At 57.7% G+C, this 24,384-nt stretch overlaps 1 protein-coding gene across 2 annotated transcripts; it reads right to left on the bottom strand.

Moving 5' to 3' along the window:
- Positions 1-4,857: 4,857 nt before the first annotated feature.
- On the bottom strand, positions 4,858-22,796 carry UPK3B (uroplakin 3B). 2 transcript variants are annotated; one of them, XM_030536844.1, is made up of 7 exons: positions 22,713-22,775; positions 19,896-22,598; positions 11,365-11,514; positions 8,987-9,209; positions 6,203-6,279; positions 5,427-5,556; positions 4,858-5,037 (listed from the first exon to the last, which is right to left on the bottom strand). In XM_030536844.1, the coding sequence occupies exons 2-7, from the start codon at positions 20,167-20,169 to the stop codon at positions 4,875-4,877; spliced, it is 1,017 nt and encodes a 338-aa protein (XP_030392704.1). In that variant the 5' UTR covers positions 20,170-22,598; positions 22,713-22,775; the 3' UTR covers positions 4,858-4,874. The 2 variants fall into 2 exon arrangements, with proteins under 2 accessions (XP_030392704.1, XP_030392703.1); XM_030536843.1 differs by having other exon boundaries at positions 19,896-22,796.
- Between the last annotated feature and the right edge of the window lie 1,588 nt (positions 22,797-24,384).

Raw genomic sequence — 24,384 nt, forward strand, 5'->3', positions numbered from 1 at the left:
ACAATTCCTTCCCTTCTCTAGTCTGCAGCAGCCAACCCCACCTGTCCCTCAAAATGTCAGAGCTGGTCTCCTCCTCCATCCTCCTCTTTCACACACTCTTCCTTCCGCTCCACTCCCATCGCATCTCCCCTCTCCCCGCCCCAGGCCTTCCTGCCCCTCCCCAGCAGAAATGGCAGCAGGGAGAGGAGGGAGGTGTTTGTGCCAGGACCTGATCAGCAGAGTCAAGAGGCGCAGAATCTCAGGGACATTGTCCAAGAGGAAAGCAGAGGTGAAGGCTTTGCTAGAAAGGCCATGCAGCCATACCATGCCCTCTGCCCTGAGGGGAAAAGGCCATTGAATAACACTGAGTTCCTGTGGATGAGACACGATGTGTTATTGCTCTTGCCCAGAGGTAGATTGGCCCAGCCAGTTGGGGTACCCCCACGCCCCGAATCGCTCAGCACTCCTGCTGGGGAGTGAGGGCTTGTCTCACTCTCCCCACCCTCCCGGGAGTGAGGAAAGTCCCCATGCTCCAATCTCCAGCAGGAGCACTGGGTGGGGAGGTGGGGCAGGAGGGACTGCAGGCGGAAGGTTTTGGGGTAGCCCCACTCTGCCCCAGGGCCCCACAAACCCCTCATCCACCTCTGCTCTTGCCACACCACTAATACCACCCGGCTCTGTCCAGCAGCAGATCTGAAAGCGCTTACTGTTATCGTGGTTGTACAGAGGGGGAACCAAGATAAAGTGATTTGCCGAGGCCTATGCTCGAGCCACTAGGCCACACCGATGGTCCTTGAGCGTGTAAGATTTTGAGGAATCCACATGGGCACGGTTGGGTTCCAGATCAGCGTGTTACTAACTAGGTACTAGCTACAAATGTACAAAGCCTAGAGACACCTCCCTACTGTTGCTGTGTTAGGGCTGGTGGCTTCCCCGCAGCAGACACTAGAAAAGGCACACTGCCCCGTTCCTGTCCACGACAACACTCCCCTCCTTACAGAACGGGGCCAGGACTTCATGAGACATGCTGGCAGCAGGATGGCTGGCCTGGGCACCTCTGAGGCTGGGGGAGAACAGGCTCTGCCCTGGGCCGCACTAAACAGCACTGTGCAGGCTGATTCCAATGCACGCCGCACCGTCCCTTCGGATGAAAGGCACCGCATAAGTGCAAGAGCATGAAATGGCATCATTGGCTGCGCACATGGTAATGGTACGTTTACTTGCAGTTACGCTGCTCAGCCACAAGATGGCACGGTGTGCTGCCTGGCATTCCTGATGGGGTATGGCGGGGCTGGTAACGCCCAGCCAGGCTGGGACGCGAGCTGCGTGGACCCTCTGGGCCTGTGGTGTCTCATCGGCTGTTCTGTAGAACAGCTCCCTCCTATGGCCCAAGGGCTGAGAGTCCCTGGACTGGGACCGCTGCGGAGGGCGCAAAGGATGACAACGAGGCAGTGGGTCAAAAATGCAAACTACGGTTTACTTGGCTGGGCACTGATGAGTTGGAAAGAGAAACCCCCCTTCCCCCAGCAGGATATACAATAACCACAGGAGCTGAACCTCTCACGTCGGCCGGCCGGCCAGCCGGTCCCTGAGGCTGGCTTCCAATGGGGGAGGGGAGAGAGATTGGGCCCTGGTCCTTTATACAAGTTCTGAGGGTTGGAGGGGAAAGCATCTAAAGCTGCACCGCTGCCGGGCTGCTCCATCTCCTGGAGGGACCGCTCCCTCCTGCGGCCTGCTGAGCTGGGGGCCTGCTCCAGAGCCCAGTGACTTCCATGGGCGTTGGGGTGAGTCCCTGCTCCTCCCATGGGGCCTGGCTGGGGTCCTGCGGGGCTGAAATCTTAGACTCCTGGGATAGATCTGGGAAGAGCAGGGGCGAGAGGGGGTTGGCTTGACCTCTTTCCTCAGCACTTGCTGGTCCGAGGGGGCCAGGGGCTGGCTCTGTTGCAGGGCTGCAGACTTTGGAAAGGACTCCTGTCAGAGATCAGGCACCTCCCCGAAGCCACACTGACGTGAGCAGGGGTTGTGCACAGATCCCTGGGCTCTGGCCTCCCAGCGCATGAAAGCACAGGTGCGCCAGGGCTCATGGTGGCCCAGCAAGGGCAGGGCTGTCATTCTAGCCTGAAGGCTTCTGCGTCAATTGCAGGTGGTGGGGAGGGCGCGGTGCTGAGGGGTCATTGTGTGTTCAGGTGCCAATCAGCCGACTCCACCTCTGGCTGGAATTTGCGTCTGTGACAGGATCGCGATTCTAGATCCAGGCTCAAGCTTCCCCGGCGCTCAGGAGGAGCGTGGCACGGGGCCCGGCCCTGCCCCCATGTGAACCTGGAGTAGCAGCTGCAGGGCAGGCGGGCCGGGAACAACTCCATCATGTTCCCGCTGATAGGACAGAATGGGATCAGAGCAGGGGGGCTATTAGCCAGGGAGGGGATAGTCAAGGGCTTTTTAATCCCTCCAGCTCTGTAAATGGAGCTCGGCTCTCATCACAGGATTGCCCTACCACTAGCTCCTCCAGTTATTTTGGCTTCATAAATAGGTCCAGGAGGTGAATAAAACCTGCGAGAAACAAATGACTGAGGTGCCCTGAGCGTCACCCATGCCCAGCCCCATGCACCAGGCAGCTGCCTCTTGGAGTTAATAGAAATGACCCTTTGATTGGCAGATGCAGAGGGCGTAGCCTGTGCTCCCCTTCTTCCCCAGCTGTTGCTCTGTGTCCTGTAAAGTCAGCCACAGGGAAGTGGGAGGAAGAAGGGCAGGTCAGGCCAGGCTAGATACCCCACACGGGGAGCATGGAGCCTCCCCTTTCCCAGGGCTGGGGACAGGGCTGGCTTTAGGTCGATTCGCCCGGTTCTTGGGAATCGGGCCCCACGCCTAAGAGGGCCCCGCGCTTTAGGTGCCTTCTAAATTTTTTTACTTACCCCGGCTGCGGTCTGCTCCGGGGTCTTCCATGGCCCCGCTCCCCTGACCAAAGTGCCGGCGGGAGCGCGGCTGCCCCACAGCCTAGCACTCTCAGCTGGAGCTCTGGCCGGAGCGCGACAAGCCCCGTGACCCCGGCTGGAGCTCTGGGCCCTTTAAATAGCCCCCAGAGCCCTGAGATAGTGGGGGGCTTGGGGGCTATTTAAAGGGCCAGGGCTCCAGCTGCCTCTGCTGCACCCCCTGTCCTGCCCACATCAGCCCCGCCCCCCGCTGCCTGCAGCCAGCTCTGCACCCCCTGCCCACGGCCAGCCCCTACCAAACCCCCTGCCCTGTCTCCAGCCAACCCCTGCCACACACCCCTGCCTGCACCAGCTCTGCATTGCCCACCCTGCCCTGTCTCCAGCCAACCCCTGCTGCACCCCCCTGTGGCCCTGCCTGAAGCCAGCCCACCCCACACTCCCCTGTCTCCAGCCAGCCCCGCACCCCTTGCCTGCCTGCAGCCAGACCCTACCTCCAGTCAGCCCCTGTCCTGCCTTGAACCAGCCCCATGTCCACTGCTGCCCTGCTGTTCCCAGGCCAGTAACCTGCACACCTGCTTCAATGAGGGGGGCAGGAAGCAGCGGGGACCCACACATGTGCACACCCCCAGGGAGTGGCAGGGACCCACACCTGTGAAACGGCAGTCATTAATAACCAATCAACAGCATATATGATGCAATGTACATAATACACAATTTTATTATTTATATAGTTATGGGAAGTAAACAATACATGGAAGAAGAGGAAGGCTTTTTTTTTTACACTTTTTTCTTTTTAAGTCATCCCTGCCAGGGTCCCGCTGAAAGTGTTCAAATTGGGCCCCGCACTTCCTAAAGCCGGCCCTGGCTGGGGATCCTAGAGCACCAGGGTGAGTGTGGGAGGCTGGGGCCTGGGGTGTGTGACAAGGATGCTGGGGTTTGGAGCACGTAGGGTACATGGGGCAGCAGGGCATTCGATGGGGATGTTGGGGTTTGGGGAGCGTAGGGGACACTGGGGCTGGGGTATATAGGGGATGCTGGGCAGCAGGGCATGCAATGGGGATGCTGGGGGTTGGGGTGCTGGGCAGCAGGGCATGCAATGGGGACGCTGGGGGTTGGGGTGCATATGGGACACTGGGGCTGGCGTATATAGGGGACGCTGGGCAGCAAAGTGCGTGATGGGGAGGCATGAGGTGCGTAGGGGACACTGGGGCTGAGGTATATAGGGGACGCTGGGCAGCAGGGTGTGTGATGGGGGACGCTGGAGGTTGGGGAGCATAGGGGACACTAGGGCTGGGGTATATAGGGGCCCCCGGACCGCAGGGTGTGTGACGGAGATGCTGGAGGTTGGGGAGTGCAGGGGACACTGGGGCTGGGGTATATAGGGGATGCTGGGCAGCATGGTGAGTGATGGGGAGGCATGGGCCCCAGGGTGTATAGGGGACATTGGGGCTGGGGTTTAAAGGGATTGCCAGCAGCAGGGTGGGTGATGGGGAGGGCATGGGGTGCGTACGGGACACTGAGGCTGGGGCATCTAGGGGATGCTGGGCAGCAGGGTGCATGATGGCAGATGCTGGAGGTTGGGGAGTGTAGGGGACACTGGGGCTGGGGTATATAGGGGATGCTGGGCAGCGGGGTGAGTGATGGGGAGGCATGGGGCCCGGGGTGCATAGGGGACACTGGGGCTGAGGTTTAAAGGGATTGCCAGCAGCAGGGTGAGTGATGGGGAGGGCACAGGGTGCGTACGGGACACTGGGGCCGGGGTATATAGAGGATACCGGCAGCAGGGTGCATGATGGGGAGGGCACGGGGTGTGTAGGGGACACTGGGGCTGAGGTATAGGGGATGCCGGCAGCAGGGTGCGTGAAGGGGAGGCATGGGGTGCGTACATGGGATGCCAGGCTTCAAGGGGTGCCTGCATGCTTACTGCTGAGCCCAGGACGATGGCCTGCGGGAAGCTCTGGGCTCCTATGGGGAAGCGGCTGGTGAGTGAGGCCGGGGCACGTCGCTGGGGGGCTGGGGTGAAGCCTGCGATGGGGGGATGTGGTGGGTGTCGTACTCCCTCTCTCTGAAGGACCCGGCGCGTGGATCCTCCAGGACTGCAGGCTCCTCTCGCCGCCAAAGCTTAAAGCTGTAAACAACCCACAGACACGCAGCTGGTGAGCAGCATGGCCCACGTGGCGCCAAAGCCGGCAGCTCGGTGGGCACAGCACCCAACCCTTCTCCCGCAGCGCCAGGCCGCCTGGCTGCTTGGGGGCCGGGGGGTGGCTGTGTCTACTCTAGCCCAGTGCTGGGGAGGTGGGGGCATGGCCAGGGCACGCTAGCTTCACCCTGGCTGCTGTTCTCTGACCCCAGGGTGCTGAGCAGAGAGGGTCGGTGCTGCGTGAGTACCAGGTGGGAACGGCACATCCAGAGCCTTCCCACTGGCCTGGGCTCACAGCTTCCCATCCCCCCAGGTCTAGCCCATCTCTGCTTCAAGGCTCAGCCGAGCTGCGCCTCCCTCTGGGCATCGGCACTCACCACTCGTAGGCGACTGTGCAGAGGAACAAGATCACCAGGACACTGATGAAGCTGGAGAGGATGGAGGTGATGACGACCATTGTGCCGCTGCGCCTGCCGGGCCAGGTGTCGATGGAGCGCGCCTTGCGACCTGGGGCACACGGCAGGGAAGCTTTCACCGCAGGCATGGACGGGGTCAGGGACGGGATGGGAGGTGCTGGGAATGGTAGTGGGGACTGAAGGGATCCAGCAGGGAAGGGAGGAGAGGAAATAGGGGGAGGATGGCGGAAGCTGCGATCGTTTAGGGCCAGCTCCCTTAGTGCTGCTCAGACAGTCACTTCCCTCTCCTGGGTTTGTATGGGTGACCCGATGCCCCGGTAGCTTAGTGTCCGATCCCCAATGGAGAGCTGTAACGTAGCCTGGTCACTCAAGGCTTCTGACCGAGTGTCAGGCTGTAGGGCCTATAGGGAGATGCAAAACTGACTCACCCTGGCAGTTAGACCAGGTGAGCCCAATTAACAACTCAGGAAGTTAAAAGACTGAGTATTTCTGAGCAGGGAGGGACAGGGGGCCTGCAAGGAGACACCCTGAAAACTGCCAGCTCTGGCTAGTATGTACCATCCCGTCTAACAAACCCCAGAAAGCGTGCAGAGGCTGAGTCAGGAACCCAAGCCCTTATGTGCTGCCTTGAGAGTGGGGGTGGGATCAGCCCCCTTTACAAGGCTTAAAGGAGACAAGAATCCTCCCCCAAGACGCTTACAATGAAAGACGCCCCTTCCCTGTTCTTCCAGGGTTACCTTGCTTCAGCATAATTTGTTGGGACCATCTTGTCTCTGCCTTGGACCCATTGGTATCCAGGATGAGAAATTTCACTCTGAAAGAGTGGGCAACAAAAGGAGAGAGAAAGTCAATGAAATCTGGCAGGGCTCCAGCCGCAAATGACAAAGCCACTTAGACCTATGATGCTTGGAGAGCAAAACTGACCCAACTTATCACCAACAGATCGTGGGTCTGTCTGTCCATAGGTTGTCTCTAGACAGCTGGCCATCACCTTTACCCCGACTCCTAGTTTTTCAAGGCCGGAAGGGCCCATTCTGATCACGTAGCTGGACCTCCTGCAGAACCTTCCCCACTCATTCCTGGGTCGAGCCCCTAATTCCCACTTGTGCCATGGCGCACTTGTCAGAAAGCCATCCGCTCTGGCCTTAGAGACTTCAGAGATGGAGACTGCCCCGGGTCCCACGGTCGGTTGGTCCAGTGGTTAATTACCTTCACTATTAAATACTTATGCCTTATTCCTAGTCTGACTTCATTGAGTCTCAGCTCCCAGACAGTGGATCTTATTTGATCTTTCTCCGCTAGATTAAAGACCCCCCAAAGCAGATGTCTAGTATTATCAGCCTTTGGTATCTCAGGACCTAGGTACGACAGCGATCGGCAGGTGCACTGTATACTAAGAGGGACACTCAGACTGTTGTGGTTAAGGATACAATTTAGTCACGGAGGTCACAGATTCTGTGACTTTACCGGACCTTCCTGACTTTGACTTCAGCTGTCAGCAGTGGGGACGGAGGGCTGGAGCTGTATGCCCCTCCCCCCTGGGAGTGGGACTTGGGCTATCAGTCCCCCCACCACCCGCGATGGGGCTTGGGCTCTTAGCTCCCCCCTCCAGGGTCCAGCTGTCATTCCCTCTCCCCCCTAGCTCTCTCTTTCCCGTCTTATGGCCAGGGCCGGCTCCAGGCACCAGCCGACCAAGCACGTGCCTGGGGCGGCACCTTGGGGTGGGACAGCATGGCACTCAGCTTTCTTTTTTCTTTTTCTTTTTTTTTTGCTTCATCGGGGCAGTGCTGGAGGGATTTCTTTTTGTTTCGGTGGCGCGGTGCTCGGGGGGCAGGGCTTTGGGTGGTGCAGTGCTTGGGGGGCGCGGCTTGGCACGGCACTCAGAGAGGGATGGGGGTTTGGCGTGGTGCTTGGGGGAATGGGGACTTGGCGCAGTGCTGGGGGGGCGGGGGCTTCAAGTGGCACGGCCCTGGAGGGGGCGGGGGCATGCGCGGCGCTTGAGGGGCAGGGCTTCAGGCAGCATGGTGCTCGGGAGGGTGGGGGTTTTGGCGGTGCAGCACTGGGGGGGTTCAGCAGTGCGGCACTCATGGGGCGGGTACAGCAGGGCGGTGTTCTTCTTTTTTGCTTGGGGTGGCAAAATAGTTAGAGCCGGCCCTGCTTATGGCTCCAATTAATTTTTGTTTATTGCCCATGACATTCACGAAAAATAACAGTGACAAAATCTTAACCTTATAAACAGTGTATGGACTCAAAGTCCCCCTTAAGTGGGAGGGATTGGTTAAAGAATACAGCTCCTGACTAGAGACACAAACACGTTGCAACACAGCTCAAATTCCAGCATGGTTACCCTTGTTTACCAAGGACCACACCCTGCCTGCAAGTGCATGGAGCACAGGGAGACATCTAGTGGCTGAATGTTATTCTGCAAGTAACCTATCCTCACACAGCATGAGGAACTATTTCTGAAGTAGAAGAGAGGTTTGTTCTCTGTCTTTCTGTGTCTGTAGAAACCTCCAAAATGCAAAGCCCTCTGGTGCCAGCAAATTTCCTGGGTGAGATCCTGCCCTGAGATACACCTGCACAGCCCCACTGAAGTCAACAGGCTGGAAGGATGGCTACTAAAGGCAGAATCCAACCCAATTCTCCTTTCAGGTAGCCAGCACAGGGGTCTTCTCTGGTTGCTTTCCTGGTGATGCCCCTTTCCCCAGCACTATGTGGGATTAGATATCTGCAAACCACTCCGCCTGCCATGCTCAGGAGTTAGCTGGTGTCTAGCTGGAGAGTAACGCTTCAGAAATAAGGGGAGAAAGCGAGAACGGAAGACCAGTGAGAAGAGAGAAGGAATGCCTTTTTCCTGAGCGGCAGGTGAGGAAGAGCATCAGGACTGTGAGGATGGCAGAAATGAACATGCTGGGGCACGTCTCGTTAAAGAGCCCGGTAATTAAAAAAAGGCAACTGAGTGGCTGGAGTGGAAGGAGGTGGCAGAGCCAGGCCTGTGATCTAAGAACTAGGATTGAACTTCCTTGCACCCCAGCCAGCCCAGCTGCAGAGAGTGGGTTAAAAAGAACCAGGAGCCTCCTTAGCAAATGCATGTGCTGGAATCGGTGTGCAAGTGAATTTTAGACTGGGAAAGAGCAAGCTTTGATGGTGTGAAGCTTGCTGGGGTGCTGCACTGATTGGAGGAGACAGAAAGCCAGAGAGGGTGGGAATGGGACGGGGGAGTTAACATTAAAGAGACTGAATTTATCAGGAATCTCTTTGGGGCAGGGACCATCTGTCTATCCTGTATCTGTACAGCACCTTGCACAGTGGGGCCCTGGTTCAGGACAGTGGTTCCTAGGTGCTACTGCAAATACAGGTGATAATAAACCTCTAATCTCTAACTATATGGGACTGTCTCCTCCTGCTGCCATCAGCGTGAGCCTGCTGCCTGCCCAGGCGTTACTCCTGATTTCCGCTGTGTGAGGGAGAAGGCAGCCAGGCCCCTGTCTGCTGGGCTGCCTGGGCTCAGACCGTCATACCTGTAAGGACCAGGATGAGGCAGGGGTCCGTTGCAGTACTCCAGGCTGCCGTCATCTTTGCAGGCGGTGTCACTGCCAACCCGGAGCACGCTAGCGGCCCTGTTTTCAGCACATGGGTAGGAGGCTAGGGAAGTCTTCAGCGTCATGTAATGGAGAGCGGTCAACAGCTTCTGGTAGGGAGGGATTTGGATCTTTGAGGTTGGATTTTTGAAATGGGATGTGACTGTGGATGAAAGAGAAGAGAGTGTTACCAGATTAGGGCTGGGCTGGTGGTCAAGGTACTTGACTTGGGAGATGGTCGTTCCATTCCCAGCTCTGCCACTGACTCCCAGGCTGACCCTGGGCAAATCACTTAATCCCACAGTGCCTTAGTTTCCCCATATGTAAATCCTTCGTCATGTCACAGATGTGCTGGGAAGCTAAATCCATTGGTGCTGAGTGGCACAGATGCTGTGGAGATAGGGAGCCTAGAAAAGCCCCTAAATACACTGAAAAAACCTGCACCCCAAACCCCAGAAGTATAGAAAGGCAGAGGTTCGGAATGGGGGTTGTTTTGGGGCAGACCCCTGACAGCTAAGGTCATTGCTTGAGCAAACTCAGCATCCCCCTGTGGCTATGAATAAGGATGAAGCTTGGTTTATCTGCACTGAAAGCACAAGCTGCTGCTCCTTGGGCCAGCATAGGATCTACATTAGCGAGAGCAGCGTTAGGGCGTGTGACCTGAACAGGGGTCTGGCTTCACTGCAGAGTTAACTGCGAGGCTAACCTGGGTGCTCAGATCCAGGGGCTGATCACCGGAGTTAACTCTGCAGCGAAGACCTTCCCTAGATCTGACTGTCTGCTCGGTGGGTGGGGACCGTCTTCAGCCCAGCTGCTGCATTACTGGCTGTCTTGCCAATGACTCCAATGGCCAGCGCCTCAGGGCCTAAGTGTACGTGTCGCAGTGTGAATGGACGCACGAGGGATGGCCCACAGGCTGGTATTCTCCTGCTGCGAGCGCCTGCCCCGGCAATAGTTCCGCCCCGTGCACACCAGGAACCAAAATTGCGAGAGTGGCCTGGGGATGGCATATTGCCAGGTCATGTGCAGTGAAACCCTTGTGCCCAAAGCCTGCGGGTCCCAGCGAGAGTGCTGCCACGCCGGGACAGAGAGAGGTGCGTCACATCGGGCACGGAGAACAGGCTAACGCTGCAACCAGCGCTGATTTGCCGCAGAGACACATGCTGCTGGGCTGAAATGCACAGGACGTTTGCGATTTCCCAGTGCTGGGGAATGGGCAAGACACGGCATCTACACTGCAGAGCCGTCTTCTGTCAGCCTAGCTGCGTCTACACTGCATTGGCACAGGGACAGTGGTTTTTCCACAGAGCCAGCACAGCTAGGCCGGGATCCGTTTTAAGGGCAGACCAGGCTTTATTCTACAAACACAGAGCACCCTCGTGGAAATGGGGCAATGGGTGATGAACGTGAGATCACTGCCAGCCAGGCTGGCTGGGTTAGGCATCCAGAGGATTCTTGCTCCCCTAGGAATGCTGGTAGGTGGTTAGCTTCTCGATCTGCAGCAGGATTTTTTCAAAGGGCTGGGTAAAGCGATCTAGTCGTAAAGAGCTGTTGTCCCCATGCTCAGATATGAGCAATCCAAAGTCACGCTCCAGGGCATAAGGTGAGGGCTGCAGGAGCATTTCCCCTCCATTCCCAGCCTTGCGCAGTTGGCTAGGTGCATAATGGAGCAGGTGTTCTCCTGAAGCCGCAGCTAGAGGCAAGATACTAAACCTGAAGGACCGGCGGCCTGATCCGGTGTGACAAACCCCACGTTCCTAGGACTCTCTAGAGCCCAGCCTAAAATTTCATGCAAACACGGATTTCTCTGAACTTATTTAAATTAGGGGCCAGGGTGTCCTTTGGCTCCCTCTACCGCTTGGCTGGGCACAGTGCAGCTCATTTGGATGGCAGCTTTCCACCCTACCTGACTCTAGCCTGGACAGAGGATCTTATTAACTTCCTGCTAGCTCAGGCCTCAACGAATTGAGGCAGCCAAGTTCAGAGGTTGCTTCTGAAAATGCGAGCCTCCGGGACTAGCCCAAGGCCGCAGAGTAAGTCAGTTGCAGAGCCAGGACTAAAACACAGGCCTCCTAGTGCCGGGCTCTGACCCCGTTGCCTTTACTAGGGCAGGGAGTCACCCAGTGTAGCTGCACATTGGCGACGCTTAGAGAGGAGACACAGCCCTACAATCTCCCAAGTGAGCCGGAGGAAGGACAAGCCAGAAGGGGAATAGAGGTAGTTGTGAACTTCCTCCTCAGACAGTGCCATATCAGGGCTAGCAAAGGCTGTTGTAGGCAGAGAGAAAGGTGCCTGGCGGGGTCTGGAGCCACACCTACCGTTAGTGAAGGCGACGACCAGCCAGATGTCATCGGTGCTGTTCACGTACTGATCGAAGATGCAGATGGGCTGGTCCAGCGTGAAGGTGGTAGCGGTGAGCTTCCCTTCCAGCGACTTGGCAGTGATCTGGGGCGTGTAGGGGACCGTCTCTGGAGGAACAAACACACAGAGTGAGGCCACGAGGCGGATACGGGGCCCAGCAGAGAGAGGGGCGGGGAACCCACCGTTTCTCATTTCCCGCTGAACGCAGGTGTTCCCCAGCATTGTCACCAGGCTGACGGGCCCACGGCAGTGGTGACCATGGCGTGAGCATTGCTGGACTAGCCGTTGAGCCTCCACACCCTGGGGGCCAGATTCTGAGCTCAGCTGCATCAGTGTAAATCTGGAGTAACCCCCCTCAAATGAGTGTGAGGCAGCCGGTGAGCTGTGACAGCTGCTTACCCTGCTGCCCAGGATGGGCTCGGGGTTCTATTGGGCTCCCTTTGGTCCCTCCTCTCGCACGCCGTCTGCCCCGCTTTGGAGCGGTGTAACAGAGCCAAATCTGGCCCTCCGTCTCCCAGCAGAGACCACCCGCCAGGGCACTCGTTATAGTTCCAGTCGTCGTGCCCATTTCACACAGGCGACCAACGAGGCTGTTGGCTCTTATCAGCTCAGTTCACTGCTGACCTGGAGCGGACCTGAATCCGTGTCCGAGATGAGAAAGGCTCAGTCGCACCCACCAGTACCCTCACGTGTCCCTCAGCACGAGTCACAAAGGGACTGGACGTGGGTCTGGATCACAAGCAGATCCAGCGTTATCATACTTAGTGCTGAGGAATCTAAGACAAAGCTGTCACGGAGTGTGGGGGAGTCCGGCCCTGCACCCTTCTTCCTGGGACCCACAGTGACTCTCAGCCAGCCAGTAAAACAAAAGGTTTATTGGACAACAGGAACACCGGTTACAGCAGAGCTTGCAGGCACAGTCAGGACCCCTCCACCGAGTCCTTCTGGGCTTTCAGAGTGCTTGGATCCTAGCTAGGATACCCTGAATTCCGCCCACACAGCCCCAAGCCCAAACTCAAACTGCTTCCCTCCTGCCACTCCCTTCCTTTGTCCCCTTCCCGGGCAAAGGTGGTGACCTTTCCCCTCCCTTACCTAGCTCAGGTTACAGGCCCTGGCATCGTCCATCCCCTAAAGTCCTCCCCTGCTCTCCCACTCCCCACACAGCCAGTCCCTACTGCATCACATCTCTCCCCCCTTCGAGACTGAACTGAGCAGGGTCACTCTGCCCAGTGACCTGGGGAAGTTCAGGGTCCCCTCTCCGGGACAACGCATCCGCTGTCAGGTTGGCACTTCCCTTCACATGGACCACGTCCATGTCATAGTCCTGCAGGAGCAGGCTCCACCTCAGGAGCTTGGCGTTGGCTCCTTTCATCTGGTGCAGCCAGGTCAGGGGAGAGTGGTCGGTGTACACGGTGAAGTGTCGCCCAAAGAGATATGGCTCTAGCTTCTTAAGGGCCCACACCATGGCCAGGCATTCCTTCTCGATGGCCGCGTAGCTTTGTTCCCGGGGTAGCAGCTTCTTACTCAGGTACACGATGGGGTGTCTCTCCCCCTTTTCATCCTCCTGCATTAACACTGCCCCCAGTCCCGTGTCTGAGGCATCAGTGAACACCATAAAGGGTTTGTCAAAATCTGGGTTTGCCAGAACTGGGCCACTAACCAGAGCCTCCTTCAGCGCCCGGAAAGCCTCCTGGCACTGCTCAGTCCAAATCACCTTGTCTGGCTTCCCCTTTTTGCACAGTTCAGTGATGGGGCCGGCTATGGCACTAAAGTGGGGCACGAACCTTCGATAGTACCCCGCCATCCCAATAAAGGCCTGGACCTGCTTTTTGGTTTGGGGAGCAGGCCAGTCTCTGATCACCTCCACCTTGGCTGGTTCCGGCTTCAGGCAGCCGCTCCCCACCCGATGGCCCAGGTAAGATACTTCAGCCATCCCCACCTTGCACTTCTCAGCCTTTACTGTTAACCCAGCCTTTCGGAGTCGGTCTAGGACTTGTTTAACCTGGGATATGTGGTCCTCCCAGGTCTGGCTGAAGACGCAGATGTCGTCAATATACGCCACGGCAAAACTCTCCATCCCCCTCAGTAGCTGATCCACCAGGCGCTGGAAGGTGGCCGGCGCTCCCTTGAGGCCGAAGGGCAGGGTCAGAAACTCATAGAGCCCCAGAGGGGTGATAAAGGCCGATTTCAGCCTGGCATCTGCGTCCAGCGGCACTTGCCAGTAGCCTTTGGTAAGATCCATAGTGGTGAGGTACCGAGCACCTCCCAGCTTGTCTAGGAGCTCGTCAGGCCTGGGCATAGGGTAGGCATCAGATACGGTGATGGCATTGAGCTTTCGATAGTCCACACAGAACCGGATTGACCCGTCCTTTTTGGGGACTAGCACCACTGGCGAGGCCCAAGGGCTGGAAGACGGCTGGATCACCCCCAAAGCCAGCATGTCCCTGACCTCTCTTTCAAGATCCTGGGCAGTTTTCCCAGTGACCCGAAAAGGGGAGCATCTTATAGGGGGATGTGACCCGGTCTCCACCCGGTGGACAGTCAAATTAGTGCGTCCAGGCTGGTTGGAAAACAGCTGTCGGTACAGATGCAGCACCCCCCTGATCTCAGCGTGCTGGCCCGGGGTCAGTTGATCAGAGAGGGGAATTGCCTCCAGGGGGGAACCAGCCTTTGTCCCAGGGAATAGATCTACTAAGGGGTCATCTCCCTGCCCCTCCCAATGTCCACACACGGCCAACACCACATTCCCCCTGTCATAGTATGGTTTCATCATGTTCACATGGTACACCCGACGGTGATGTGCCCGGTTTGACAGCTCCACCACATAGTTTACCTCATTCAGTTGCTTGATAACCTTGAAGGGCCCTTCCCAGGCAGCCTGGAGTTTGTTTCTCCTCACGGGGATAAGAACCATCACCTGATCCCCGGTGGCGAAGGCACGGGCTCGTGCTGTGCGGTCATACCAGACCTTCTGCCTCCTCTGGGCTCGGGCCAGATTCTCCCTGGCCAGGCCCATGAGCTCGGCCAGTCTTTCCCGGAAGGTCAGGACATACTCCACCACTGACTCTCCCTCGGGAGCGGCCTTCCCCTCCCATTCGTCCCTCATCAGGTCTAGGGGCCCCCTCACCTGCCTTCCATACAACAGTTCGAAAGGTGAAAACCCGGTAGATTCCTGGGGCACCTCCCTGTACGCAAACAGCAGGTGAGGTAAGTACTTGTCCCAATCTTGCGGATGCTGGTTCATAAATGTTTTTAGCATCCTCTTCAGCGTCCCGTTGAACCTTTCTACCAGCCCGTTGGACTGAGGGTGATACGCTGAGGCCCAGTTGTGCTGGACCCCACATTTCTGCCATAAGGACCGGAGCAGGGCCGACATGAAGTTGGACCCCTGGTCCGTTAAGACCTCCTTGGGGAACCCCACCCGGCTGAAAATTGTCAGCAGCGCATCTGCCACTGTGTCTGCTTCGATAGAGGACAAGGCCACCGCCTCGGGGTAGCGAGTGGCAAAATCCACCACCACCAGGATGTATTTCTTCCCTGACCGGGTCGTCTTGCTGAGGGGTCCCACTATGTCCATGGCCACCTTCTGGAAAGGTTCTTCTATGATGGGTAAAGGCCTCAATGCCGCTTTCCCCTTGTCCCGGGCCTTCCCCACCCTCTGGCAGGGGTCACAGGATTGGCAGTACTGTCGGACATGGGTAAAGACCCCAGGCCAGTAAAAGTTCTGTAGCAGCCTCTGCCTGGTGCGCCGGATTCCCTGGTGCCCTGCGAGAGGGATGTCATGAGCCAGGTACAACAGCTTGTGACGAAACTTCTGGGGAACCACCAGCTGCCTCCTGATCCCCCATGACTCTACTTCCCCTGGGGGAGCCCATTCTCGGTACAGGAACCCCTTCTCCCACAGGAACCTCTCCTTGCAACCTCTCCTCATGGTCTGTACCGCACTAAGGTCAGCCCGGTCCCGGTGCTTCCGCAAGGAGGGATCTTTCTGTAACTCGGCCTGGAACTCAGCAGCTGGGACAGGAATGGGGACTGGCTCTCTCTTGCTGGCTGGGTCTGAGGCCGCAGCCTCTCTGCACCGTGCCCCTGGGCGTTCCCCGTTCCCTGAGTTAGGGTCCTGCACCTCAGGTCGAGTACCTTCCCCGTTGTCGGGGAGCAGTGCCATTTGCCGACTCTGACTACGAGTCACGACCAGGGCACTCTGGGTGTTACTAGGCCAGTCCTCAAGGTCCCCTCCCATTAACACGTCAGTGGGCAAATATTGGTGTACCCCCACATCCTTGGGGCCCTCCTTGGCCCCCCATTTCAGGTGTACCCTTGCCACGGGTACCTTGAATGGGGTCCCGCCCACGCCCATCAGGGTCAGGTAGGTGTCGGGCACCATCCGATCTGAGGCCACCACCTCGGGCCGGGCCAGCGTCACCTCTGCGCCTGTGTCCCAGTACCCAGTGACCTTCCTCCCATCCACTTCCAGGGAAACAATGCACTCTTTCCGGAGGGGCAGCCCTGCGCCCACCCGGTAAACCAAAAACCCGGAGCCTGGAGCATCCACAGGTGGTATGTTGCCAACCCCCCTTTCCTGGGAATGTAGCCCCTCCTCCAATTGGGTTTTTACCCAGTCCACCCTCTGTGGGTTGGGTCTGCTTGGTCTGTCCCTGAGCTTGGGGCACTGGGCCCGTATGTGACCTCGTTGGCCACAGCGATAGCAGCCCATATCTCGTGGGTCCCCTTGAGTGGGTCGGAGGGACCTGCCGCTGGATGTTCCCCTTTTGGGGGGGTTCTCCATAGGCCCCCTTTGGGAGGTCCCAGGATGACTCTCTCTCTGCGTTGAGGCAGGCCTGCTCCTTCGAGACTCCTCCCTGCCATCCCCTGCCCGACTGTCCACAAATTGGTCAGCCAGCTGGCCTGCGTGCTGTGGGTTCTCCGGCTTCTGGTCCATCAACCACAGCCTCAGGTCGGACGGGCACTGCTCGTACAGGTGCTCCAGTATGAATAGGTCAAGCAGGTCTTCTTTAGTTTGGGCCCCAGCTGTCCACTTGCGGGCATACCCCTGCGCCCGGTTGACCAGTTGTAGGTATGTGACCTCATGGGTTTTACGCTGGCTCCGGAACTTTTTCCGGTACATCTCAGGAGTCAGCCCAAACTCGCGGAGCAGGGCCTGTTTGAACAGTTCGTAGTCCCCTGCCTCCGCCCCTTTCAGTCGGCTGTACACCTCCACGGCTGTGGAGTCCAGTAAGGGGGTGAGAACTGCGATCCTGTCTGCAGGGTCAACCCTGTGCAGCTCGCAGGCATTCTCAAAGGCCGTCAGGAAGGTATCTATGTCCTCCCCCTCCTTACGCCGGGGCAGCAAGTGCTTATCAAAGCTCTTTGTAGGCTTGGGCCCCCCCTCACTCACCGCAGCCGGGGCCTCACTGCTCCTCAGCCGGGCCAGGTCCAGCTCATGTTTACGCTGTTTCTCCTTCTCCTCCCGCTCATGTTTACGCTGGTTCTCCTCATGTTTACGCTGGTTCTCCTCATGTTCACGCTGTTTCGCCTTCTCCTCCAGCTCTTTCCTCTTTAACTCGAGCTCCTCCCGTCTCAGCTCCCTTTCATATTCCAGCCGCCTCCACTCCACGGATGCCGAGCGTTGCCGGGAGGATCCCCTGCTGGGGGGTGAGCTTCGCCGGGCGGATCCTCTGCTGGCCGGGGGTATCACGGTGCCCTCAGTATACACTGGGCTCCTCCCCGCCCTTCCCCTACGCCTAGGAAGGGGGGGTCTCGGGAAGCCCTCGTCCGCCAGCTGACCGCTCCCAGCGGGGACAGACACTGGTGCCTGAGCTGCATCTGCTCGGCTGCTTCCCTCAGAGACAGGGCTCCGTTCATTCATGCGGTCTCCCTGCTCCAGCTGGGCAATCAGCTGGTCCTTGCTGAGCCTCCCCGGGTGCAACCCCCTCTGCTTGCACAGCTCCACCAGGTCACACTTGCGCCGCTTGGCATACATCTTCCTGCTGGCCACTCACAGGCCAGGGTGCTCGCCGCTCCCCACGGTTTCCAGGGGGACCCCTAGTGCACCAGCCCTTCGTGAGGTCACCACCTCTCTGCCAGGGTCGAGCTGCAGACTCCTCCGCCCCTGGGACCGCTCGCTGCAATCCCCCGGGGGACCCTGTTACTGCAAAGTCCTTCTCACTGGGCACACACTCCCAGGGGTTAATCACCCCTTCGTTTTACTGCTCCCCAGTCACTTACTGCAGGAAGCGCCGTCCACGGGGTGCAGTACGTCCCGCCGCTGCCACCAGTTGTCACGGAGTGTGGGGGAGTCCGGCCCTGCACCCTTCTTCCTGGGACCCACAGTGACTCTCAGCCAGCCAGTAAAACAAAAGGTTTATTGGACAACAGGAACACCGGTTACAGCAGAGCTTGCAGGCACAGTCAGGACCCCTCCACCGAGTCCTTCTGGGCTTTCAGAGTGCTTGGATCCTAGCTAGGATACCCTGAATTCCGCCCACACAGCCCCAAGCCCAAACTCAAACTGCTTCCCTCCTGCCACTCCCTTCCTTTGTCCCCTTCCCGGGCAAAGGTGGTGACCTTTCCCCTCCCTTACCTAGCTCAGGTTACAGGCCCTGGCATCGTCCATCCCCTAAAGTCCTCCCCTGCTCTCCCACTCCCCACACAGCCAGTCCCTACTGCATCACAAAAGCACAAAGCTTCTGGGCCCAAGCCCGGGCCTCTGATCGCGAGCTGGATTCCCTGAATGGACCCTACTGGCATTTGGGGCCTGCTCCTCAGCTGGCGTCATTTGGCTACCGGGGTAAATGGGCACTGCTCCTTTGACTTCCCTGGAGTGATCCAGATTTACACCAGCTGAGGATCTGGCCCAATGTGATCGATGCCCCCCTCAGCACTGGAAAGAGGTTCCCACAGACCAGCTAAACTCAGTCCCTTAGAGCAGTGGGAATCCGGAGTCAAGCCAGATTCACACTGGTTTAGCTGAACTAAGTCCCCCCCCCCATATGAAATTAGAGCAGCCTGTGTCGGGGAGAACTGGGGGGCCCGATGAGAGAAGGGAGCTGAAGGGACAGGGTGGGTCCCTGCGGCTGCCATCCTGCAAGGCACAGGGAAGTCCCCGTTCTCATGGGCACGGCAGCTGGTGATGTCGTGTGGCATCAGTACTGATGCAGCACCCTGCCTGCCCCTGGGGGGCAGTGTCGCCCCGACCTGGTGTGATGTTGTGACTCGAACCCAGCCACGTCGTGACGCAGCAACACAATAGCACCAGCGGGTCACTGTGCCCTGCTGGGCAAACACAAACCCGCGCCAGGAGTGCTGTCCCTGCTGATATGCTCAGCACATTGCGGTCTGCGGGCCCAGGACGTCTGTGCTGGCCTGGCCGCCTGGACCCAGCTCCCCTGGTGATTCTGTCAGTGTGGTAGCACCTGGGAGCCCCGCTGCCCCACGGAGCTCACCTGTTCTGGCACAACGTGGGCAGCTCCAGCTTCTGGGATCACGTGCCCCCCTCAGGCATGGAGAGGCCTGAGAGGGCAATTCAGCCTCCGCAGCCCAGCCAGCCCCGTGGCCTCTCTGCTGCAGCTGACCACAAAGGACTATTTGGTGACAGGGGCAGCGGGGAACTGGACTGAGTCCGCAGGCTGGCACCAAATCGCCGCTCGAGGCAGCAGCTGTCAGTCGTTCCCACAATGGGCTGGCTCAGAAGCCACGTGCCTGAGGCGCAAGGCTCTGTATCCCCTTCGCCATCCAAGCAAGAGACCCACCTCCTGCTCAGGCTACGCTGAGGGACCATGCCTGGGACAAGGCCCCTGTTCCCCCTCGCCAAGGGAAAGCCCTGGTGGGAGCCAGCCCAGCTCCATCCTGAAGCCGGGGCTGCCTTCCCCAGCAGGTAACTGCCCCAGACTGCAGATAATGAACTCGCCAAGTGTCTGATTGCTCCAAACGCCTTGGAGGTCAAGGGGCCCCCCCAGTGAGCTTTGGCTCAGGCCCCAAACTGCTTCCCAACAGCAGTCTGAGCTCCCAATACACGCAGGGGGGTTAGATTCCCCCCGGCAAAGACCTTCTGGGGAAGAGAAGTCCCCCAGATTCTCTCCCTCTGCTAAGTATTTAGGGGAAGAGACGCTTCGACTCCACAGCTTTCCCCTCCTCACCCATTCACCCCACGGCTTCTCCCTTCCTCTCCCCACCCCATAGCATCCCTCCCCATCCACCCACCCCATAGCGTCCCTCCCCACCCTTCCCCCCCATCAGATCCCCCTCTCAGCCTGTTCACCCCACAGCTTCTCCCTTCCTCTCCTGACCCCAGAGTGTCCTTCCTCACCCATCCATTCCCAAACCTCCCCGTCTCTGCCCATTCACTTCATAGTATCCCTCCCCAACCTCCCCATAGCTTCCCTCTCCCTCCACCCACCCCATCGCTCTCCCTTCCCTCCCCATCCACGTGCACCTCCCCAGAGGGCAGCACCACCAGCCCACTCTCCCCTGTTATAGTCAAAAGATTCACCTAGGACCCTGCCCGCGCAGAGCCCAGTCAGCACCACCAGCAGCAGCAGCGGTAGCTCCATCGCAGCCGAGGACAGCCTGGCTTCTCTGTCTGTGGGTTGGCCTGACTTGGAGCACGCAGCTGGGACAGCAAGGTCTCCTGTGCCTCGCTCTCTGTCCTGGGAACTAGTGTGAAGAGGATGGCAGAGGGGAAAGATCTCCCCCCCCCCACCTCGTTCAGATATGTCCCTCCCCCAGGGTCTCTGCTGTGCCCTCCAGTTCCCAGCCACCTGCATTCCTTGGAGGCCTAGATAGCAAACAAGCCGGGCTGGTTCTTCAGCAAAGCGCCAGGGCCCCAAAGGCTGGCAATGAAAATGCAGTCGCTGAGCTGGGAGCGAGGACAATTCCCTCTGGCTGGGGCAGAGAGAGCCGAAGGCTAGCGGCTGTTCCCCTCTGGAGGCTGAGCTGGGTTAGCCCAGGGCCTGCAACCTTCAGTTCAAGCCCAGTTCGGCTTGCAAGAGTGGAATGAACGTCCCCACGGCCGGAGTCCTTGCGTGTTGCCTTGCTCCACCCAGCCCCCAGTGGCTGAGCCTGACTCCTAGGCTCCTGTGTTGCTCCCCAGGGGCCTGGATCTGAACCCCACTCACCTGGGAAGGCAAGAGGCCGAGCTCCGGGCAAGGATCCCTAGGTGAGGTTCACTGGCCTTTGTTCTGCAGGAGCATCACAATGGCCCCTTCTGGTCTTAAAAGCCCTGAAGTTGAGGGAGGTTTGGCAGAGTTTTCATAGCCTCCCATCCGCTCACACCCATTAAATTACCCTTAGTGGTAGTAGGGTATTGCTGATGGAGACACAGGGAGGTGTAGGACCAGCATGGTCAGAAGGGTTCAGCACCAACCCCAGGCCAGATTTTCAGTCCATCAGCTGCTGAGATCTTTCCGACATCTGTCCCCTCGTTAGGTGCCTGCAGAGGAGCGGGGCTCTTTGAACCCCTAGCCCACTGCGGGGGCGTGAACATCAGCGCCCAGGTGCCTTTTCCTCCATCACCCAGCAGGGTGGTGGTGGAGCTAGACATTGAGTGTGCATCTCTCGAGTCCCAGTCCAAAGCCTGGGCTGCCAAGCCACCTGTCCTGAACCCACTCCAGCCTTATTCGATTTGGGTTAATCTCTAGAGTGGACTGACACAAACCCACACATCCTTCCATGTGGGGTCCAGTTCAACTACAGCTCTGAGCGTTACGCCTCAGGCCTCTGATTATAAACAGAATCAGGCTGATTAGTGGATGGAGAGCGCTCTTCATTCGTGCATTTCACAGATGGGTCAATAGCATTATGCCCATTTTATAGATGGGGAAACTGAGGTGCAGCGCCCTCCAGAGCTGATGTTCCCAAAGTGGGCTCTAATTCTGAGTGGCTCAGTATTTGAGCCTCGTGGCTTTGAATTGGCATCTCTGCAAGCCTGGCCTGCTATGTGTCCAACACTGGGACCTCAAATTGGAGGCACCTACATTTAAAGGCCACTTTTGAAAACTTTGGCCCCTGTGACTTACCCAAGGTCACATAGTGAGCAAGTAGCAGAGCTTCCTGATGCCTAGATGGTGCCTTTATCCACTGCACCGTGCTGCCTTATGGGCTTCAGAGCTGTACTGTGCACACGTCGGCGACAGGCTAATTCCTATCTCGTCCCACTCCCTTCTGGGCCTGCGGGGCTGGAAACACACCTGCCCCCTCAGCTTCCACACAGCATTCCTGCCATTCCAGAGAGCGCAGAAAAAACTCTTACAGAACGTGGTGTTCTTGCAAAGTGAGAGGGTCCTGCCCCCAGTTCCGGCACTGAGGTTATTACAGAGACAGGTGGATCTGTTTCAAGGGTAATTAGGAGAGAGGAGTGTACAAATCACCAGGAAAAGGAAGCTCTCTGGGCCGGACTGCATTTTCAGCGGCCAGAGAGTAAATCGGGGCTGGGGGCGGGGTTTCCAATGACAGCAAAATGTTACCTAAAGAGAATCCAGACAGGCTGAAATCCTGCCCCACAGAGATCTTTGGGACTTTTGCCCCTGTCTTCAATGGGGCCAGGATTTCACCCTAAAGGTATAAATTGGGGCCACTCATTTAATCCCAGATATTTGGAGTGGGTTTTTTGGGAAGCATTTTTGTCAGAGAGAGATTGATGGGGCCAAATGAACCAGTATCTGCTCCACTCTTTAGAAGGTCCCGTCCTTGCACTGTTCATTCGGTAACTACAGTGGCTAGAACCCAGGCCTTGCCCCTTGTGTGCAGAACCTGGTCAGATGCACGGAACAGATGCACACTGTCCATGCAATCAGACATGAATGCACTCAATATAGACAGCAGGTTTCCAGACAGCAAAGCCACATATCTTGACACGTCTCTATTTCCATTGAAGTGTCATTTCAACGAGCTAAACCACTTTGTCCTTAATTCCAATAAGCAACTTTAAGATCTCTGGCGGGTTTCCATTTTTTGCCCCCTAAATTCACCTTTCTTGCCATGAGATTTGCCTCCAGCTTACAAACTGTACCTCGTTCTTTGCTGTTCCTCGTTACAGGACTGCAAGGTCCACTTGGCAATGGGCTCTGCCCCCACTGACTTCCTCTGAAAAGTGCGGCTAATGCTACCCCCCACCGTGGGAAGGTACTTTGGGCTCTGCTGATGAAAAGTGCTAGCCGAGAGCTCGGTGCTATTATCACAACCAGGCTGTGGGATTCTGTGCAGGAGGAAGGTGAAAATCAGAACAGCTTCAATATGGCAATTTACACCAAGTGATCAGCTGGCCCCTTGCCTCTATTTGGGATCAGGGGGTAACTTGGATTCCTGTTACTTTAGAAACATTTGACAGCAGCCTGAAGGTGGGTTCCAAAGAGGATGAGCTCGGCTGTTCTCGTGGTGGCAGATGACAGAACAAGGAGTAATGGTCTCAAGTTGCAGTGGGGGAGGTCTAGGGTGGATATTAGGAAACACTACTTCACTCAGAGGGTGGTGAAGCACTGGAATGAGTTCCCTAGAGAGGTGGTGGAATCTCCTTCCTTAGAAGTTTGTAAGGCCTGGCTTGACAAAGCCCTGGCTGGGATGGTTTAGTTGGGAATTGGCCCTGCTTTGAGCAGGGGGTTGGACTAGATACCTCCTGAGGTCCCTTCCAACCCTGGTATTCCATGATTCTATGTACATGCTGGGCTCCCCCATTCACATTCACAGCCATAACCACCCACAGTCAACACGCCCCCACCCCAAACACTAACCGGGCGGGGCAGTCAGGGAGAACTAAGCAGCAGGTGATGGCAAGAGATGTAGGGAAGAATCAGCTCTGCCAGCGGCTCTAAAACCCATTACCCATAGGAAACAATAAAGAGCCGTGGGTTGCACACAGCCTGGTTGGGGGCATAGCTAGGGCACGCTGAACGGCTGCACAGGGCGACCATGTCATCCTCTGCGACTCAGCATTACAGGGCGGCAGAAGGACCCTCCGGTGTGGAGCCCCGTGGACGTGATGGGACTCAGCAGCACAGTGTCCTGCTGCCAAGGGCTGCTCCCAGGCAAGGCCGGGGGAGCTCTGCCAGTGAGCTGGCCGGCATTAGGCGGTGACCCGCCTTCACCACGTGAGACATTTGTGCGCCACTACGAGTCACGGGTTGATGGAGCCCCTGGGCACCGTTCAGCGGCTTGGCTGACATCTTTGCAGGGTCAGTCCCCAGCTAATAACAAACCAACCAGCGGCCCTGGCCTAGGCACTAGGAATAATTGGAGAGAACCTGGATTCTCTGCATTCCTTACCGCATGGCCCATCCAGCTAGTACCAGGCTCACCCGAAAAGCTTCACAGCGCCAGCCTAGTCCAGCTGCAAGCTGCACAGGCGTCCAACCCCCCTTTATCTGCCAGTGATGCTGCTCCAGTCCGGGGCCCCCATCCTGGCCTGCTAATGCAGCGTGCTAATGACTTGCCTCATTCCCTGCTAACATTGGTCTCCCCTGGCTTTGCAGGGAAGGTTTGGGGTCAGTTCTTATTGTATTCAAGCCGCCTCTTGTGCCCTCGGCTGGGCTCTGGGTTCAGGGTGCTCAGAAAGGCTGCCGCGGCTGTAGGAGGAGATCATGCTGTGTTTGCAAATACTGCCTGTGCGGTTATGAATTGGCCCTTCACTGCCCAAGGCTCCGATCTCCCAGCTTCAGAACACTGCGGCCAACAGGGGCCTGGCCGGTCTGTTAGATGATAAGTGCCTCAGGGCAGAGACTGTCCACTGTTCTGGGCACGTACAGCACGTGGCCCAATGGGGCTGGGGCCAGAGGTGCTGCCGATACACCAATAATGAATAAAACCGAGTCACCTCCAGCATTAAAGAAACACAATCCCCCCTCTGCCAGTTCCGCTCCCTTGTAAGCAGCATCATAAGGCATCTGGGTTCTAGCGCAGTGGGCCCCGATTCCCAGCGAGAGCCCCAGGGGCGATCTGCAGAACCCCACCATGTTCCGGTCAAAGACAACGCGAGTCATTTGCAAAGG

This window comes from Gopherus evgoodei, chromosome 17, assembly GCF_007399415.2.
Source record: "Gopherus evgoodei ecotype Sinaloan lineage chromosome 17, rGopEvg1_v1.p, whole genome shotgun sequence".
NCBI lineage: Eukaryota > Metazoa > Chordata > Testudines > Testudinidae > Gopherus > Gopherus evgoodei.

What these genes read in the sequence shown, in the direction of transcription:
- UPK3B (XM_030536843.1), bottom strand. Translation starts at nt 20,169, where the DNA reads ATGCAGGTGGCTGGGAACTGGAGGGCACAGCAGAGACCCTGGGGGAGG. An exon ending in GGTCGTCGCCTTCACTAACG is followed by an intron (nt 9,210 to 11,364) that starts GTAGGTGTGGCT and finishes TTTCATCCACAG; the next exon opens with TCACATCCCATTTCAAAAAT. An exon ending in TGCACAGTCGCCTACGAGTG is followed by an intron (nt 5,038 to 5,426) that starts GTGAGTGCCGAT and finishes GGTTGTTTACAG; the next exon opens with CTTTAAGCTTTGGCGGCGAG.